A 19,478-nucleotide genomic window follows, 5' to 3' on the forward strand; every position below is an offset into this window, starting at 1 on the left:
ATTCAAGTTGGTGATATCACACTCTATTCACAGGAGTATGTATTACATTTAATGAATATATCTAGATGAATAATTTAGTCCCAACATTTTTATTGCAGAATAGAACTGAAAGTATCATAAAGATTATCTGGGATCCCTTTGTGCTAAAGGAGGACACTCAAATGTATTCCAGACTGATTAGATCAATGTTTTTCAAACTTGTCAACTTCAAGATGTGTGAACTTCAACTCCCAGAGTTCTGAATCACCATGCTGGGTGTGGAATTCTGGGAGTTGAAGTCCACACAGCTTAAACAAGTTTGAAACACTAGACTACCTCACCTGAGTTCCAAGTCACATGCAAATGCAAGATACCAATGACATCTCACATGCAATAGGTTTTGTCCAAAGCTAAAAATACCAAATGAAAACTCTTGTTCCTATTATTGAATTACTGGCAAAGGAATCCACAGACCGCCCAGTTCTTATCTATTAAAATTATTTCCCCTGTGCCCCATTACTTCAGGTATAACTACATCAACCCTGGAAATATTTTTTTAAGTTCCATGATAACCAAGCCAGTGAAAAAGAAATGGGTCAGTCGAGAACAAGCAAACTTCAGAACAGACTATAGTACAATTACATTGCCATAGTAGAACAACCCACTTTTTAAGACTGTTCTAAATCTAGGAGGTAACATGAACTATTTTCTACAAGACAGATATGTGAAGAGTTTGGATTGAGGACCTAACCATTCTAGTATGCATAGAATACAGGCATTGTTGTGTTAATGGATATTTGAAATACACTAAATATTGGATTTATGTTAAATGTACTGGCAGTGAATATAACTAATAGCTTATTGAATTGAAAAATATTTTGATGTATGGCAGAACTCAATATGATCAGTGAATAAAACTTAAAAGTGTTTGGTTACATTAATCATGAGACAAGCTTGTTTAAATATTTCCCTTTGAAATAAAGGGAGTAGTAGAAAGGGTTTTGAATCCTGTTTGAAGGTTCTTTTTTTTCCTCTCCATTTGGTGGGTTTCAATTGAATGAAATCCCATAATTACTGCTACCTTGTTTGGGAATTTGAGGAGTTGCAGACCTGCACATTTGGATTGCATTATATTGAAGAAGTTTACTTGTGCGATAAATGGTGTCAGAAGATTCATTTGAATATTGTTTGTTTTTATTTCCTTGTCCAGTATACTGTGCCAATTCTTTGGTATACAGTGTTACACATTCTTCAAGGCAAAGGCAGCATTCCCTACTGTATGCTTCAAATGCTACTGAAACTAATTGTTCTGATGTTCAGTACCCTACTACTTGTTGTGATCAGAGTTCAAGTTATACAGTCCCAGTTACCGGTGTTTACAAGGTAAATTCCACTGTTTGTAATCGTGAAGAAACTTGGGGAAAAGTGGATAAGTATTTCTGTTTGAAGTAGTTTTCCTATTCCTTGGCTTTGTGTTCAGGATATATACACTGCTCAAAAAAATAAAGAGAACACTTAAATAACTCCAAGTCAATCACATTTCTGTGAAATCAAACTGTCCACTTAGGTAGCAACATTGATTGACAATCAATTTCACATGCTGTTGTGCAAATAGAATAGACAACAGGTGGAAAGCATAGGCAGTTAGCAAGACATCCCCAATAAAGGAGTGGTTCTGCAGGTGGTGACCATAGACCACTTCTCAGTTCCTATGCTTTCTGGCTGATGGGTTGGTCACTTTTGAATGCTGGCGATGCTTTCACTCTAGTGGTAGCATGAGACGGAGTCCACAACCCACACAAGTGGTTCAGGTAGTGCAGCTCAACCAGGATGGCACATCAATGCGAGCTGTGGCAAGAAGGTTTGCTGTGTCTGTCAGCATAGTGTCCAGAGCATGGAGGCGCTACCAGGAGATAGGCCAGTACATCAGGAGACATGGAGGAGGCCATAGGAGGGCAACAACCCAGCATCAGGACCGCTACCTCTGCCTTTGTGCAAGGAGGGACAGGAGGAGCACTACCAGAGCCCTGCAAAATAACCTCCAGCGGGCCACAAATGTTCATGTTGCTGCTCAAATGGTCAGAAACAGACTCCATGAGGGCCCGACGACCACAGGTGGTTGTGCTTACAGCACAACACCGTGCAGGACATTTGGCATTTGCCAGAGAACACCAAGATTGGCAAATTCATCACTGGTGCCTTGTGCTCTTCACAGATGAAAGCAGGTTCACACTGAGCACATGTGACAGACGTGACAGGGTCTGGAGACGCCGTGGAGAATGTTCTGCTGCCTGCAACATCCTCCAGCATGACTGGTTTGGCAGTGGGTCAGTAATGGTGTGGGGTGGCATTTCTTTAGGGGGCCGCACAGCCCTCCATGTGCTCGCCAGAGGTAGCCTGACTGCCATTAGGTACCGAGATGAGATCCTCAGACCCCTTGTGAGACCATATGCTGGTGCGGTTGGCCCTGGGTTCCTCCTAATGCACGACAATGCTAGACCTCATGTGGCTGGAGTGTGTCAGCAGTTCCTGCAAGATGAAGGCATTGATGCTATGGACTGGCCCGCCTGTTCCCCAGACCTGAATCCAATTGAGCACATCTGGGACATCATGTCTCGTTCCATCCACCAATGCCACGTTGCACCGCAGACTGTCCAGGAGTTGGGGGATGCTTTAGTCCAGGTGTGGGAGGAGATCCCTCAGGAGACCATCCGCCACCTCATCAGGAGGAGCATGCCCAGGCATTGTAGGGAGGTCATACAGGCACGTGGAGCCCACACACACTACTGAGCCTCATTTTGACTTGTTTTAAGGACATTACATCAAAGTTGGATCAGCCTGTAGTGTTTTTTTCCACTTTAATTTTGAGTGTAACTCCAAATCCAGACCTCCATGGGTTGCTAAATTTGATTTCCATTGATAATTTTTGTGTGATTTTGTTGTCAGCACATTCAACTATGTAATGAACAAAGTATTTAATAAGAATATTTCCTTCATTCAGATCTAGGACGTCTTATTTTTGTGTTCCCTTTATTTTTTTTGAGCAGTGTATTTTATCTCACTTATGCATTAAACATGTTGGCTCTTATGTTTATTGTTCCGACAAACTCATAAGTCTATTCAGGAATTCCCCTGTAAGTATAGGGATTGAAATTAGATAGAAGATAAAGTATGCATTGCCCGTCTCAGATTTGCTCATCTGCAAAAGATAGGGTACATGCATGCAGCGCATGTTTCCTCATCCAGGATTCAGTCATAGATCTCCAGAAGTCAACTATTCACAGCTTAATTAGGATGGCAGGTTTGAATTCAGCAGAAGTTCTCAGACCCTTGACATGCTGTAGTTAGATAAGAATAGGCTGAAATTGTATTAAATAATGGAGGCTTCTCTGTCAACATAACTATTCTTCTTTCTTATACCCATACCAGTTTATACCTTGGTCCCTTTCCCATATTTCAATGGACTTGCCGGCTTGAAGCCAAGCAGTTGCTGGCTTTTGAGTAAAGAGCTATCTCTGTCCTGAGAATTTGTTTCCATAATTTTTGGGTGGACTTCAATATACCCTGTCATCCACTAACTTGGTGGTTTCACTTAATATATTTTATACTATTTACTACATAAAAGCACCTCAAAGCAGTTTACAACATATGAATTGTACAATAAAATAATAAATGTAAAAACCAATAGAGTAAGAAGGGGGAGGTGAGAAAGCAGAAACAAAAAGTATTTGCCCAACATTTATGTAAAGAAGGCTTGGTAGAAGAGAGAGGATTTTAACATATTTCTCGTAAAATATTACAGGCATGATTAAAGGATAGCACTCTGCAGTCCTAGGTACATGCAATAGAAGTTCCTTGGTGATTTCAGCAGTTAATCATGTCTGTATCAGCAAAGCAATCTTCTGGGCATCCTGACCTTGTACAAGATACATGAATCATGAACCCAGTAAGGTTCTGCTTGCACCAGACTTTTAAAAAGTTGCCAAACCCAGTTTAAACAGATTAACTGATCAGTTAACTTGCTTGCTTTGGACTTCAGCTTGTATCTGCTAAATTATAGAAATGTATAAATTGTTGTTTTCCTTGGTTCGATAAAAGGTCAAGGCAGCTTTGCAAGAATTTTAACTAGGGTTTGACCCTTCATGAATGGAAGAAGTCCTTCCCTTGGCCAAAAACGCAAGAATCCAGCTTGATTGGGGCTGCAATTTTCACCATTGCTACTGTCCCATTTTGCATACTGTTTTGAATAAGCTTTCTACTTTCAGCACTGTTGTAGGGGAAGGAAGAGGGGGAAAAATCATTTTCCCTCCAACCTCTCTCTTTAGGTCATCCATTTCACAAAATACTTTTTTAACTCAATCCTGGATCTAATCCAGACATTTAATATACGTCTCCTGTTATATGTCATGTCATATGGTTGCACCTCAACTCAACTTTTTCTTTCTAGGTTTGATAACCCAGCTGCTGTAAGTCCATCTCCTGTGAGGCAGCTGACTTTCAATTACCTCCTTCCAGTAAATGCTTGGCTGCTTCTAAATCCTTCTGAATTGTGTTGTGACTGGACAATGGGCACCATCCCATTGGTAGAATCCATACTAGATATAAGAAATATTGCCACTGTCACCTTCTTCTGCTTTTTGGGCACTTTGGTGGTCTTCAGTCTCCGATATCCTGGGGATTCCTCCAAGACTGTATTAATGGTAAGTGACATTATGGGGCTACCTATCAAGACTGGTTGAGACTGACTTGAAGGAAGGAGGTGAGCCTCCCACCCCCAGCTCACATAACTGTGCCACCCACCCCCAGCTCACTAAGTCAACCCAAAAAGATTGCATGGTCAATGGTATCAAAAGTCACCAAGAGGTCAAAACAAGCAAGGATGGCTGCATGCCTCCATTCCGCTACTACCCAAGATTATCTATGACTGTGACCACTACCATTTCAGTCCTAAAACTGGGCCTGAAACTTAACTGAAGAGAATCCAAATAATCTATTTCCTCAGTAACACACTGCCTTCTCAACCATTTTCCCTCAAAAGGCGAGGTTGAAGACTGGACAAAAATTGTCCGGAATGGTATGAAGCCATGGCTTCTTAAGGAGGAGGCACACCAGTGCCTCTTTAAAAAGATCCACGAACTTCCCCGCCAACAAGGATAAATTCACCATCTACCTCCTGGGCAGTCTTAACCAGCCAGGAGGGCATGGATCTAATACACAGGTGGTAGCATTTACATTCCAGAGGATCCTGTCCATTTCCTCAAGTCCAACAGAATCAAACCAATCCCAAATAACTGGGTAAGTCTATTCTCTGGGCGTCTCCACAGGACTTACACCAGGCTTGGTAACCAGTTGGGAATGAATCCAAGCGATTTTATCCTACAGGTGCACAGAAAATTCCTCTGCATGGCCCTGTAAATGGGCCTTCAGGCTCCCCTTTCCAAGGAGAATCCAGGTAACCCTAAACAGGGTGCTGGGTGGTGGAGGGGAGAAGTATTGGCACTTCTCTGTTCCTGCCATCATGAGATAAGCCTTGATAGTGGCCTTAGCCTGTGTTTGGTCAAGCTCATTCTTCGTTTTCTTCCCGTGCTCCTTTAGATGTCTCCTGACTCTTTTTCAACTCCCTCAGCTCCTCTGTAAATCACAGGGAGCAGCAGGATAGATGGGCCAAGAGAGGCAGCATTCTCTAACCCTGGCCTCTCGGTTCCCTTACCTGGGGGATCCTCCATCCCAAACATACAACCCAGGTACAGTGAACCTGGGATAATGGTGAGACCTGAAGTACTTCAGCGCTCACTCTCAGCACAAGTGGAACTCCTCTTGTATTACTTGCAACTAGACAGAGAGATTTAAATATATACTAAATTAGATTATTCTGCATTCAGCACATTTTCTTTAGACTTTTCTTTTCTTTTCATGTTTCTTTATTTCAGCAGCTACAATTCAGTCCCAATTCAGTGTAAGTGATAGAAATATTCCCAAGTCGATTTTGCTGCATATATGATAATAGACATCTTATTTATCACCACATTTGATTTAATTAGCTAAGTTCTGTTGCATGTTCTGTTGTACTATACTTGCATAGGTTCATTTCAATAATTATTTTTTGTAGGTATTGTATTAATTATTGTTCCTACTGTGCCTCTACATTACTTTTTGTCCTTGAATGTTGTAACACTTTGGGTTGCATTAGTTCAGCACTCAGGAAAACATCGGCATTCATCAAGCTGGTACATTGTACATTATTTGTAGTCAAAATTATGAGGAACATTGGATGTATCAAGAATGGGCTGCATAATGCATCTTCTGAATTATGCTGAATTTTTAAAAGTCTTTCGTGGAGCGTCTGTTTCACAGTGTAACTTTGTATCTGCTCCTCTGTGCTTATGGGGCACTTGTAATATACGCATACAATGTGGGCTTTATTGACAGCAGGGCTTTTTTGCCAGGTTAAAACAACACAGTAACAGCACTGTGGGTAGTTTCTGGGTTAAAGGACTCTCCCCTCCTCCCATCCAATGCTTGATCTATGAATGAAATGAAATCTGTCATGAGCAAAAATGCTGGAAGTCACTTGATTACCGTATTTATCGGCGTATAACACGCACAGGCGTATAACACGCATCTTCATTTTAAGAGGGAAATTTCAGGAAAAAAAATTAAATTTCTAAATAAAAACTTTGAAGCAAAATAAGGGTAGCTCAGAACTTTTTTTTTATTAATATTATTACCACTTATAAGGTAAATCAGTGGTCCCCAACCTTTTTGTACCAGGGACCGGTTTCAAGCAGAAAATTTTTGCAAGGACCGGGGAAGAGAAGAGAAGGAGGCTTCGCTCTCTCGCTGCTCCACCATCCAAGGAAGAAACTGCTTCAAAGAAGCGGGGGGCTTTCCTGTCGCCGCAGCTATTCAAGCGCCCGTTTCACCCCCACTCCCACGCGCGCGCGCTTCAATCCACAGTGTCCCATTCTGCCTGCCTGCCTGCCTGCCTTAGTTTCTGGTTGTTTGGGAGCAGCCGGCTGAGAATAATAACTATTCGCCTCTTTTACTCAGCCGAAGCTGTTCCGATTCAACCATTAACGAGGCAGGCAGGCAGGCAAGCGAGCACTGCGGACGGGCGGGCGGGCGGACGGGGTGGGGTGGGGAAAACGGCGCTTCAGGGAAGCTGCGGCGACAGGAAAAGCCCCCGCTTCTTTGAAGCAGTTTCTTCCTGTGCTGGTGGAGGAGCGAGAGCGACTGAAAAGCTGACCCAGAGAGAAGGACAGGCTTCGGTTGCTTCCTCCCTCCCCTTCTTTCATTTGTGTCCTTGATCCCGATCCCAGCAGCATTCACCGAAGGCTTCTTAACATTATATCGGCGTATAACACGCATACATCATTTGCCCCCTATTTTCAGGGGGAAAAAAGTGCGTGTTATACGCCGATAAATACGGTACTTCCTAACAACCATTGCTGTTTTAGCAATAATTTAGGAAAACAAACAATTAAATAGAAAGGGGAGACCTTGGGGTAATTTTGTGCTTTATGTTGATCACAGTTATAATGGAGCCCGAGTAATGTGATTTGTTACATAAAAAAGTTATATGGGCTACATACAGTCAGCATCACAAAAACATTAAAATGTCATTAGAAAATCCTATTTTTCCTGGCCATCTGGTTTTTCAGCAGATTTCATTTAAAGGTATATGAATGCTTTAAGGGTTTTTTTTAGAAACTGAATTCTGCACCAAAAATAGGTAGCATTTTGATTTGGAATATACCACCAGAAGTTAGACATTTAGTGTTGCCTACATTAAGAATGGATTTCTGTGATTCTTGTGTGAGTTATTCAGAGTTGCTTAGGGTGAGCGTCCATATACATATTTTAAATAAATGAATTATAAGTTTAGGCAACGTTTCTGTTGTGTCATTATTATAAAAACTAAGCACTTGCATACTTTTTAATTTCATTTCCTAAAAGCTTATTGGCGTTTTATGCTGGCTGTTGAGTTCATAATGACTCGATAGGATTATGAATAAATTGCCTTCACTCTCTGCTAAGGGAGTAGTTTGGATGTGGCTCAGCAGCAAAAAAAAAGAAGAAGAAAAACCGGCAGAGATGCATCCAAAGACATTTGGCTGGGTATTTTACTATGAAGAAAAAAACAAGTAATTCATTCCTTTTCCAGGAAAGCCTGCTTTGTAGTTTGTGCTCCAGGAAGAAGCTTATGAATTATTATTGGTCTAAATTAAACACATTATCTGAGAACCTGAGTTACTTCAGGAGGCAGAACTTAAAATCAGTCTGAGTCATGGGTTGCCTTGGACATCACAACTGATGGCGCTGGCTGTTGGGAGATAGTACCCAGTGTAATGTATGTATGTAATATACTTGCCATACTGAGTATGACATATCTGGGCATCAGGGTCTAATAAACTTGCACGTATTCTATGCTGCTTTATAACATTGCTTTCTGAGAAGCAGCATGTAACTTACGTAAAATGTGCAGTGATGGAAGCATAAGGACAACTCCCTGCCTTTAAGCAGATTGAGACAGATAACCTTACAAAGAGCTAGGAGTGCAACAGAGGTAGCTAACCCAGTTGCTTGTATGTTGTTTGCAATTAAATCTTGGGTAAGGTTTTGCAAAGCTAAGCAGATCTAGCTGTGTAAACTTCAAGGAATTAGAAAGGTTGTGAATAAACTGTTCCAATATTGGCACTGCGTACAGATGAATTTTAAGAAGTAGCTTTGGAGACATGCTTTCTAGACATACTTTAAAAGGACACAAAATAAATCTAGATATGGTAAGCGCATATAAGTGAATAACAAGTTACCAATTCCATCAGAACTCTAGAGGAAAAAATGGGGATCTAAATGTAAAATTAAATCAGTGCCTCTTTCACAGACATGTATGCTGTAGGTCTATATAATGGTTAAGTATTTTTCTGCTTTGGGTTACTAGCTAGTGTTTGTGTGTTCTTTTTCTTTTGTTCTTTTAGGCACTTTGTTTAATAGTTTTGCCATTCATCCCAGCTTCAAACCTTTTTTTCCCTGTTGGCTTCGTAGTAGCAGAACGAGTGTTATATGTTCCCAGCATGGGATTCTGCATGCTAGTGGCTCATGGGTGGAAAAAGCTGTCAAGTAACAGGTAGGTTAAAACTTATTGCTTAGGGAAAAGGGGTCGGGGTGGGGGGGGCATGAATGGAAACTAAAGGTGAAATTGCTTGCATGGAAGAGTTATCTGAGTGGCTTAATATCTTTACTTGCTTTTACCATCTTTTCCACATCATAATCAGCAAAATGTAGGAATTTTCTTTTGGGGAAAGGGAGGAAAATATATCTCAAAAGCCATTACATTTTTTAAAGTTGTCATTAATGTTTTAACAATTAAATAAAATAATTAGAATTGAAATTTCCCCAAGTATTCAGGATCTGAGCCTTTAAATGGAACATTCTACAATACTATTTTAAATGTTTATTTAAAGCACTAATTTGCCTGACTTTTCCAAATGATTAGCCTCTTATTTTACTTATCAACAATTCAGTCATAGTACCATTCCTTTTATGTAAATATTTTAAAATAGCCTGAGGGCATCCCTTAACTTGAGACTAAGTGAAAGGGATTTTCTAAATTTCCTTTCATTATTTTCTCTTTCCTGTAGTTCCTTATTACTATATCTGCTTGTTTTAAAGATTTTTAGCACCTGAGAAAGAAATTAAGAGTTTTTTAAAAATGCTTTGATATTTCAGCAATTATAGTTTTCTATTTTTGAAATTTTATATGGTTTGGTTTTGCTTCCTTTTTAAAAATGGAGATGCCTTTTCTGAATAATTAATTGCTAATAATTTGTACTGTTTTTATTTTATCAAATTATTTAATTTGTAATTATGACACTCTTGTAACATGTTTTGTTCTTAACACATAAGCTCTGTCAACTCAGATGTGTTTCTAAAATAAAATATTTGCTCTTTTTGTCGCCTCAGTTTCCTGTATAACATAAATCATAGTTGTAGCTGAGCAAATTGTTATATTAAACATCCAAACTAAGTTCACAGACTGGGCTTAAAGTAGAGTCTTGATTTTCCTTTGGAGGGAAGTGACTATCAGTTGTTTGACTTTTTTTTTTTGTCAAAGAAATGAATATTTTATTTTGCATTGCTTGCTTCTTAAGAATGAGAATAAATATTGCTTCATACAATAAAATAATTTAGATTGACTTCATGGTTTTGTTCATTACTTTTATGCCATCATAGCAGCAAACCAGAAATGAATGCTGAAACTATAATTGTTTTTAGATAGACAGACAGACAGACAGACCTGTTCCACAGTTTCAAATGGTCACATATAGGCAGCTATATTTCTTCATTTTGACAATGAAGTCCAGATTCCAATTATTTCAAATAAGTCCCATTTTGCAAAATAGCGATATTTAGTTACTAGTAGGATTCAATAAGCTCCTAATGATTCAAACATGCTAAGATCAATGGATTGAATGACAAATATAGTCAGTTGCTATACAGAAGCAACTTCCATCTATATAGGGTTCATGATCTCTTTGTATCTTATTACTGTTTATTTGTAATAAAGTGCTAAATGCAAAATATCATTGAATTTAGCAAAACTGCCTTAGCACTTAGCACTCTCCTGCCATCATCTGCTCTGCTTCCTGAAGCAGCTAATTGTGAAAATGTGGTTAATGTTAAATTGGATCCAGAATTGTAAACTGAGCTTATATGAGTTAAATGCCCTTATTGGGAAAATACGTTATGTTAGCCTGAGAAATCATGAATTACATTAACCACATATTTCTTCATTTTTACTTACTAGTACCCTGAGAAAGCTATCATGGATTTGCTTGTCTTTGGTTTTGTTCATTCATGCTTTAAAAACATTGCAGAGGAACTGGGATTGGGAATCGGAATACACATTGTTTATGTCTGCTTTAAAGGTACAGTATTATTATTCTAAACTCTTATTTTTGATAATAAGGCATTCTTGAAGGATTTATGTCAGAAAAAAGTACTCCAGGATTGACAGCCTCTGATACCTTAGTTTTCAGAGCTCTTCCCTCCTGTCTAAGAAGGGTCTGAGAATTGGTAAATTTACGTTGTCCTCGGTTAATAACCGCCTCATTTAGCATTGAATTTGCAACAGTGTTGGAAAAAGTAGATTTAAAACTGGTTCCCGAACTTACGGCTGTTGCAGTGTTTCTGTAGTCATGTGATCATTATTTGGGTATCGCAACCAGCATGCATTTCTGACAGCTGCAGTATCCTATGGTCATGTGATTTACATTTGTGACCTTCTTAGTTGGCTTCCGACAAGCAAAGTCAATGGGGAAGCCAGGAAAAAGCTACTTATGGTCATATGACATCGTGCTTAATGGCTTCAGATTATCTGCTGAACAACCACAGCAGATATAAATTGGGTGCTGTCACATGATGTTTCACTTAATAATCACATTGTTTTAACGACAAAATTATGAGTCCCAGTTGTGGTCATTAAGTGAGGACTGTCTGTAGATGAAAAATCAGAGTTACTCTACTACTGAAATACAAGTCCTAAGACATGTCTAGCTAAAACAGTATATGTAATACTGAGAAATTTATTTTTTTAGCAATACATTTTTTTTTTATTTTTTGTTTCAACAGTGTCTTACATTTTAAAACAAATATGACAATAGTTTCCATCTTTGGTGCAATAATATTAACTTACTAAAAATCAAATTTACCTTTTGTCCTGATTCCTCCCACAATTTTTCTTACTGTATCCACTGTCATACCATTTCAATCTTTTATAGTAGATGTCTTCAAATCCGATGTCTCAGGAGATGAAAACTGTAACTGCCAGAATTCTCAATATGGCCATGACAGGTAGAGAATTCTAGGAGTTGACATTCATGCACGTGGAAGGCACCAAGCTGGAGGAATCTATCCTGAGCAATTAAGGAATTTACTATCATCTATCATAAGTCTTTTGTATTTTAAATTTGAAATAAATGAGTTCAGCTCCAAATGTCCCTAACATTATTGGTGTGCCCATAAAGCTTTTATATATTCCCTTAGTCTATGCATTGGCAAGTTCTTTATACATACTTTCTTAAACATTCCACATCAATAAGATTATGCTTTCATAACTGAATTATTCAATTTGCATAGCACTTGTTTGTTTCTGATATGTCATGAACATGTTTTCTGTGTTCAGGTGAATAAGAACAATGCCAAACTCTGGAATAATGTGGGTCATGCTTTAGAAAATGAAAAGAACTTTGAAAGAGCGTTGCGATTCTTCATACAGGCCACCCAAGTGCAGCCAGGTGAGTTGTAAAAGATAGCTAGCATGAAAGGCAATAATATGAGAACTCTCTTTGCGTAATATTTTCCCCGTGACCAGAAAAGCCTTTGCCTAGTATTAGTTGGCATTATCAGCACTGCAACTTAGACCAGAAAGCTTTAATGGCTCATTTCTTTATCCCCATGCATTTTACTATTGCAGTGCTCCCTTTGAGGTACTGCCTTTGAAGACAACTCAGTAATCAACATGGATATAAGAGGTTTACAGGATATCTTTACAGGATAATTATTTTATGATTCTTACACTAGGCTGTATTGGGGATCACTTTAACCATGTTTTCTGCCCTATCTATAACACCATTGAGAAAGGGGTTTCTTTTTTCCTCTTGTCATTGCAAGAGGTGGAAGGACCATAGTCCAGAAGGACAAGCAATCTCCTTGGTAGCTCCAGCATTGGAAAACTTGCTGTCTGCAGAGATAAGGCTGTTCCTATTCTTGGCATTCCAGAAAGTCCTGAAAATTCCTCTTTTTAAACAGGAATTTGCTCTGAGCTAATATGACAGTCGGCTGTTCTTAGCAAGGTTACTTTGGTCTGAGAGTATTGAGTTTTACTATGAAATGTTAGTTTATGTTTTTCTGTTAACTACTCAGGGTGATACTTTGGAGTAATACATAAATTGTGAAAGTGAAATAAATGTTAGTGTGAAATCTTAAAAATGTATATAATTTTATGAATTTATATAAGTATGGAAAGTTTGCTTGTGTCCTGATTCCCTAAATATAATATTTTAAGAAGCTGTTTAAAGAAACTTCCCGCTCCATCTAGCTATTATTAAGTTGCATATTAATCTTCCAAGGCTGATTTTTCTAAGGGAAAGCTCTGTAATTCAGAGGCAAAGCACATGTTTTACGTGCAAAAAGTTCCATGCTCAGTCCTTAACAATGCTATTTAAAAAGAATCAGGTATGCGTGAGATTCTAGGAACATTGTAGTCATCAAAGTAGCTTGTGCTTGGGAGGCAATGTACATCCCTCTGATTGCTTCCAAATTGTAATCCCTCATCATTGCCATATTGGCCTAGGCTGACAGAATCCAGAGGTAGCTTAAAAGCATCTTTACCCGCCTCTGAATTAAACAGCCAAGTGGCCCAAGCAAAGATAAACCATATTTTTTTATGTAATGTGTGCAATATGTGTGTGTGTTCTGTACTTTGAACTTTGCAAAATACTTGTTTGAATTATCAAATTAATTTCTTGAGACTAGTTTGACAAAACTGTACAACATATGTCATATCAGTCACACTTTAGATAGAAATAAGTGGAAGCAAAGAGGATTTAATATTTATTTGATGTCTAGTTTAAAATTGTTGTGATTGAAGCTAGAATTTTAGAGGGAAAGAAAGTACTGAAGGTCTTGTTTATCTTGCAATTTGAAGATGATATTGGTGCCCATATGAATGTAGGAAGAACTTACAAAAATTTAAACAGAACCAGAGAAGCAGAAGAATCCTACTTAGTTGCAAAATCATTGATGCCACAGGTAAGTGGAATACACGGCTTATTTGAGAAGTTGCATTGGACTTGGAATGTTTTTTTAGCAAAAAATGTTGTAGCACAGGGAGTCTTCTTTTTTACTTTGCTAGAAATTTTAGCAATCAGTCTAGGTCAGCCTTTTTCTTGTCTATATTTTCATAATGTTCATATTTTTAATTTAATGTTTAATATTTTTACAAATTAAAAATGTATATGGTGGGTTATTAATTGTCTACAGTTATATCTCAGCCTGCTTTTGTATTAGAACTGTGTATTCTCAATTCAAATGAAAGTTGTACTTAGTTTAAAGTAATTGTAATTTAGGCCTTTCATTTTAAAACTACAGTCTTTGACACAACTTTCATTTCTGATAAATTTATGGTTAATACTCTTCCAAACCTAATATAATTCCTTCTGCTGTCAGATTATTCCAGGTAAAAAATATGCTGCGCGAGTCGCTCCTAACCATCTGAATGTTTACATAAACCTTGCAAACCTGATTCGGGCAAATGAGTCTCGTCTTGAAGAAGCAGACCAATTGTATCGTCAAGCCATTAGCATGAGACCAGATTTCAAACAGGCCTACATAAGCAGGTACTGTATAATCTTATATTCATAATGAAATGCCAAACGTGAGCAGGCAACTCTGCTGTCTAAAACAAAAGCTATTTTAATAGCAAGAAAATGGAGTGAATTGAAACCACATAATTTAAAGTTTTGATTCTCAACAGGGGTGAATTGCTTCTAAAGATGAATAAACCTCTGCAAGCTAAAGAAGCTTACCTAATGGCTCTTGAATTGGACCGAAGCAATGCAGACCTATGGTATAACTTGGCAATTGTTTATATTGAATTGAAAGATCCCTCTGAAGCACTGAAGAACTTCAATCAGGCATTAGAACTGAATCCTAATCACAAACTAGCCTTGTTCAATTCTGCACTGTTGATGCAAGAATCTGGTATGTGTCGCTAGAACTTTAAAACAAGATTCTAAAAGTTGTATTATATTTTATTATTATTTATTAACATGCTCTATGGGGAAGAAATACAGAAAAGGTCAGGAAAAAAATACATAAAAAACTCCCAAAACAAAACAACATGTGTCACATAATAACAAAATTTCAAACCAAAATTAGTAATAATCAATGACTCTCTAGCATGATCACAAAATGACATCATGAAATATCCTTAAATCTATGCCATAGAAAATCATATTTATTTTTTTACTGAATAGTCAAGATTGCTTTTCCAAGAAAAGGGTAAGACATACCTCTAGCACACAATGCTGTCTCAGGAGTACAAATTATAAGCAAGTTCAATATTTCCCATTCAGGATGGATTGTCTAAACTCTAAAGTCATTTGAAGATACATTTGCAAATTATAAGCAAGTACAAATTATAAACAAGTTCAATATTTCCCATTCAGGATGGATTGTCTAAACTCTAAACTCATTTGAAGATACATTTGCAAAACTGAGTTCCATCATATTTACAATTTTCCCTCTTAAGTCAAATTCTAGCTTATAAGAAAAGTATTCCTTGTAATTAAACACAAGATCGTGTCCTTGCATTGTGCATTGTGTCTTCAGTGCTTTTTCTACAATGATTGGTTGTGATTTTGGTGCAGTGGTTAAGGTACTGAATAGACAACTATGAGGTGTAGTTTCAAAGCCACGTTTTGTCATGGAAAATCACTGTCTTCCAGCTCAACTTACCCTAGAGGGTTGCTGCTATAGGAAAAAGTAGGAAGGAGGAAGTAGTATATATTTCACTTTTGAGTTCTGGAGGAAAGGTGAGATACAAACAAGATTTGAAGCAGGAAATCGTAATAACTTTAAAAGCCTTGGGATGGAATCAGTGGGGCAATTTTCCTGGGCCCCATCCAATTATTTTTCAATATTTGAAAGGATCAGTTATTATTTTCCATTCAAATCAATTAAATTAATCAATTGAAATCCAAAAATTATATAGGCATTCTGACTTCCAAATCCTTTACCTCAGTTGGGCAAAAAATATTCTGTAATAATGGATGTTTGGGTGGGGGGGAGTAGGTATGTAGTACACTTCCCCTGGATCTTTCAGACTTTTAAATCTTTCAGACTATAAGAAAGATCCTATATCAAATTGTAAAATTATAGTATCGTGAATCTAAATCTACAAGCATAAGTAATAAAGAATGTTGATATTGTTCTGTTTACACAGCCCTGAATAGTCCATATTAATGTTCATTTGTTGCTTTAGGTGAGGCCAGCCTTAGGCCTGAAGCTAAAAAGAGACTTCTAAGTTATATAAAAGAAGAATCTCAAGATGCAAATGGTTATTTTAACTTAGGCATGCTTGCAATGGATGATAAAAAAGATGAGGAAGCTGAGATGTGGATGAAAAAAGCCATAAAGCTACTTCCAGGCTTCCGCAGTGCTTTGTTCAACTTGGCCTTGCTCTACTCTCAGACTGCAAAAGAGCTGAAAGCTTTACCCGTGCTGGAAGAGTTGCTGAGGTACTACCCAGATCATACCAAAGGTTTGATTTTGAAGGGAGACATTTTGATGAACCAAAAGAAAGATATACAGGGAGCAAAACAATGTTTTGAGAAAATTCTGAAAATGGATCCAAACAATGTGCAAGGAAAACACAACCTCTGTGTGGTTTACTTTGAAGAACGAGACTTACTAAAGGCAGAAAAATGCTTAGTGGAAACACTGGCTTTAGCCCCACATGAGGAATACATCCAACGCCATTTAAGCATTGTCCGAAGTAAAATTGCTTCCCTCAGACCAGGGGATTCAAGTGTGACTCATACAGAAAAAGTAGCATCTGTGGAAGAAAAAAAAACTCAGTCTGAACACTTGAAAGAGATAAAAAATGAGCAAAAAAAATCTCAGACTACAAATACTAATGGCAGCAAGGGGCAGAGGAAATCCAAAAAACATGGAAATAAAAACTCTACAGACAAAGAGACAAAAAAGAAATCAACAAAAGAAATAAAAGAGATAGAGAAAAAAAGAGTTGCTGCACTGAAAAGACTGGAAGAGATTGAACGTATATTAAATGGTGAATAATTGCTTGGAGCACCACTGTAAGGGAAACTGGCATCTATTTTGCAGATTTTACATGTGCATTGCATGTGTTTTCAGTCAAAGTGATCACCGGGTGCTTTTGAATTTTGAAAGAATATTGAAATGTTAACTAAAATTGAAGAAGCTAAACAATGAATAGGAAAAGCCATGGCTTTTAACCAAGGATGCTTGGTTACAGAGTTGCACATAACTGAAACACAAGGACTTTTCCAGCAATGGAAGCTATATTCTAATATTACTGGTTAGAATAGCTTATTACTTCAGAAACAAATCTCACTAAACTAAACTCCTTATTTGAAAGCAAGCATGTAAGAGCTTGGATGCAAAATACTTGCAACCAACTATGCTCAGTTCTTTCTGTTCTCAAAGAACAGTTGAAATGTTGATAGATAAATATTAAAGAGAGCCTCAGGTTTATTGGTTCACCAGACTAATTTTACTAGAAGAAACCATTGGTCTGAGTATTTAAGCATTATAAATTAATTTGGATGACTATTATTTTATTTCATACATCAGATCATTTTTTATGTAAATGTATGTGGCATATTCCCATTTTGTCCTCCTGCTTCCCTGTAAGTATTAATGTTCCAGAATGCATTGGGAATTAATTAGTAAATACCACTTGTGTTGCTGTATGTGGATGCATGCATTTGATGTTTTTTTTAAAAAAAAAATTTTAATCACTCAAAAGGTAGTGATTTTCTGTATCGTGGGGACAAGCAGGAATTCTCATCCCCAAAAGATATCCCTACTGAAAAGCTTTGTCCTGTTTTTTTGTTTTGTTTGTTACCAGCACAATCCTCTGAGATTTCTAATATAGGAAAAATGTAACTGTTTCTGAACTGTCATCCATTTTTTAAGAAATAATGCAAAACCTACGGGATCATTTCTAAGATGGTGGATTTTTTAAAAATTATTTTATGGTTGAATGCAACATCTCACAATATAAACCAGGTATCTTTTTAAGCTCCTCGCTGTTTAAATTGCCTTCCTGTGATAATGCATTATCAGGAATGGCAAACCATTTCAGTTTTATTTGCAATCATGGTAATTATGTTTGAATATATAAAATGTAGACCCGTATCACATAATATCAGCCACCAACTGCTTAGGTGACTTCTATGGAGATTAAGATTGAAAAGAGAGAACAGAATGCTTCAGCTCCGTGGCAAAATGCAGGATATATCTAAAATGAATAAAATCATTTGCAACAAAAAAACCATATGTTTGACATTTTGGAAGTCCCAGGATCCTAAGGGACACCTGCAAAAGAAACAAAAATGCTTTATCATGGTATGAGCTAGCTAAAGAAATAATCTAACATGGTATAAGACAACTTGTGTTCCTGCTTGAAGAAACGAAACAGGTGTAGAAACAAAATGAAAATAAGAAAAAAATGAACAAATGTCTTAGCTGCTAATAAGCAAAAGGCATTTCTTACAATTAGAAGTTGTAGGGACTGAGTCCACAACATATAATAACTGCAAAGAACACCTTATATTTGAGGTAAATACGTGCCCTGAATCATCTTTTCTTTAGATGCCTCAGGAAACTAGTAGCTGGAAGTGTACTTCCTCTCCCCATCATCATGTTATATATAACAGATTGTCATGTGACCATCATACTTGTGACTTACACAAGGATTACTTATTGCATTAAATCGTCATATAAATTCAGAATTTGTTTTCAGCTTGAAAGTTTCTGGTATAATTCCAAACATGATTTCCTATTTTTATTGCAGAAATTTGGGCATTACAATTAAAATACTTGTTTTGCTAAATTTCTTATGATTTTCATTAACAGCTTTGTTAGGATAAGATAACTCAATCTCTTATGTGAAACTTGCTCATCATTTTTATATCTGTGGCTATATATTCTTCCTCAGTTTGTCTTTGGATCACCTAAGAGTGTTTTGGTTGTGGTTTTTTAATCATTCTTTTCATTATGTTAACTCCATGGATGTTGGAAGAAATGTTTACATGAGCAAACTTACTGAATTCTTTATTATTTTATCTCTTTTTTCATAACATGTCTTAGCATAGGTTAGTATGAACTCCAAAACAATCAGAACTGTTGCTTTTTTAAAAAAATGTGTCACAAACTCAGGAAATCCTAGTAGTTTCTACAGGACAAAGATTTCAGGTTTGTTTTTTTTATTAAAATATTGAATGGAAGGAGCCACACAGGCTAACCAAATTTTACATTTGGGTTCTGATACAAAACAAAGCACTTTTATGCACATACTAAGAGATGCTTAAATACAAAGTGAAAGCTGGCAAAAGCAGCAGTTTCCCTGATGGCAAAGTATCTCACTGAGGTGGATTGTAAAAGATGTGCCAGTCGAATGTTGGCATATATATCATTGTGTCATCTTCACTGATGCCTTGGTTTCATCCATAGACAACCTGACATTACCCATAGGCAACACTGAATATCATCCAGTTTCTGTGCCTCATTGCCACCGATTGGCTTCATCCCATGTTATTCCAGATTCTGTTCTGGGGGGAGGGATGTGCAGAAGAGCCCATAGTGGGGAAGGAAAATCTTACTGTGCATGTGGATTGCTACCCAGTCTTGAGATATTTGTATATGCTTAAACATAAATTGGAATGTCTGTG

The 19,478-nt window shown here is 37.4% G+C and overlaps 1 protein-coding gene across 5 annotated transcripts in view; it reads left to right on the forward strand.

The window, feature by feature from the left end:
- TMTC3 (transmembrane O-mannosyltransferase targeting cadherins 3) overlaps nt 1–18,825 on the forward strand; it is a 32,693-nt gene extending 13,868 nt beyond the window's left edge. For all 5 annotated transcript variants that reach the window (XM_087968053.1, XM_087968055.1, XM_087968054.1 and 2 more), the window contains exons 7-15: nt 1,190–1,362; nt 4,427–4,679; nt 8,958–9,106; nt 10,787–10,907; nt 12,164–12,275; nt 13,688–13,791; nt 14,209–14,378; nt 14,516–14,742; nt 16,025–18,825. In XM_087968053.1, the coding sequence (XP_087824179.1) occupies nt 1,190–1,362; nt 4,427–4,679; nt 8,958–9,106; nt 10,787–10,907; nt 12,164–12,275; nt 13,688–13,791; nt 14,209–14,378; nt 14,516–14,742; nt 16,025–16,842 (2,127 nt within the window). In that variant the 3' untranslated portion in view covers nt 16,843–18,825. The remainder of the gene's footprint in view (nt 1–1,189; nt 1,363–4,426; nt 4,680–8,957; nt 9,107–10,786; nt 10,908–12,163; nt 12,276–13,687; nt 13,792–14,208; nt 14,379–14,515; nt 14,743–16,024) is intronic.
- The last annotated feature ends 653 nt before the right edge of the window (nt 18,826–19,478 follow it).

The sequence above is a fragment of the Notechis scutatus genome, chromosome 6 (genome assembly GCF_049901735.1).
Source record: "Notechis scutatus isolate UNSWTSFEM ecotype Mainland chromosome 6, rNotScu1.2, whole genome shotgun sequence".
Lineage (NCBI taxonomy): Eukaryota > Metazoa > Chordata > Lepidosauria > Squamata > Elapidae > Notechis > Notechis scutatus.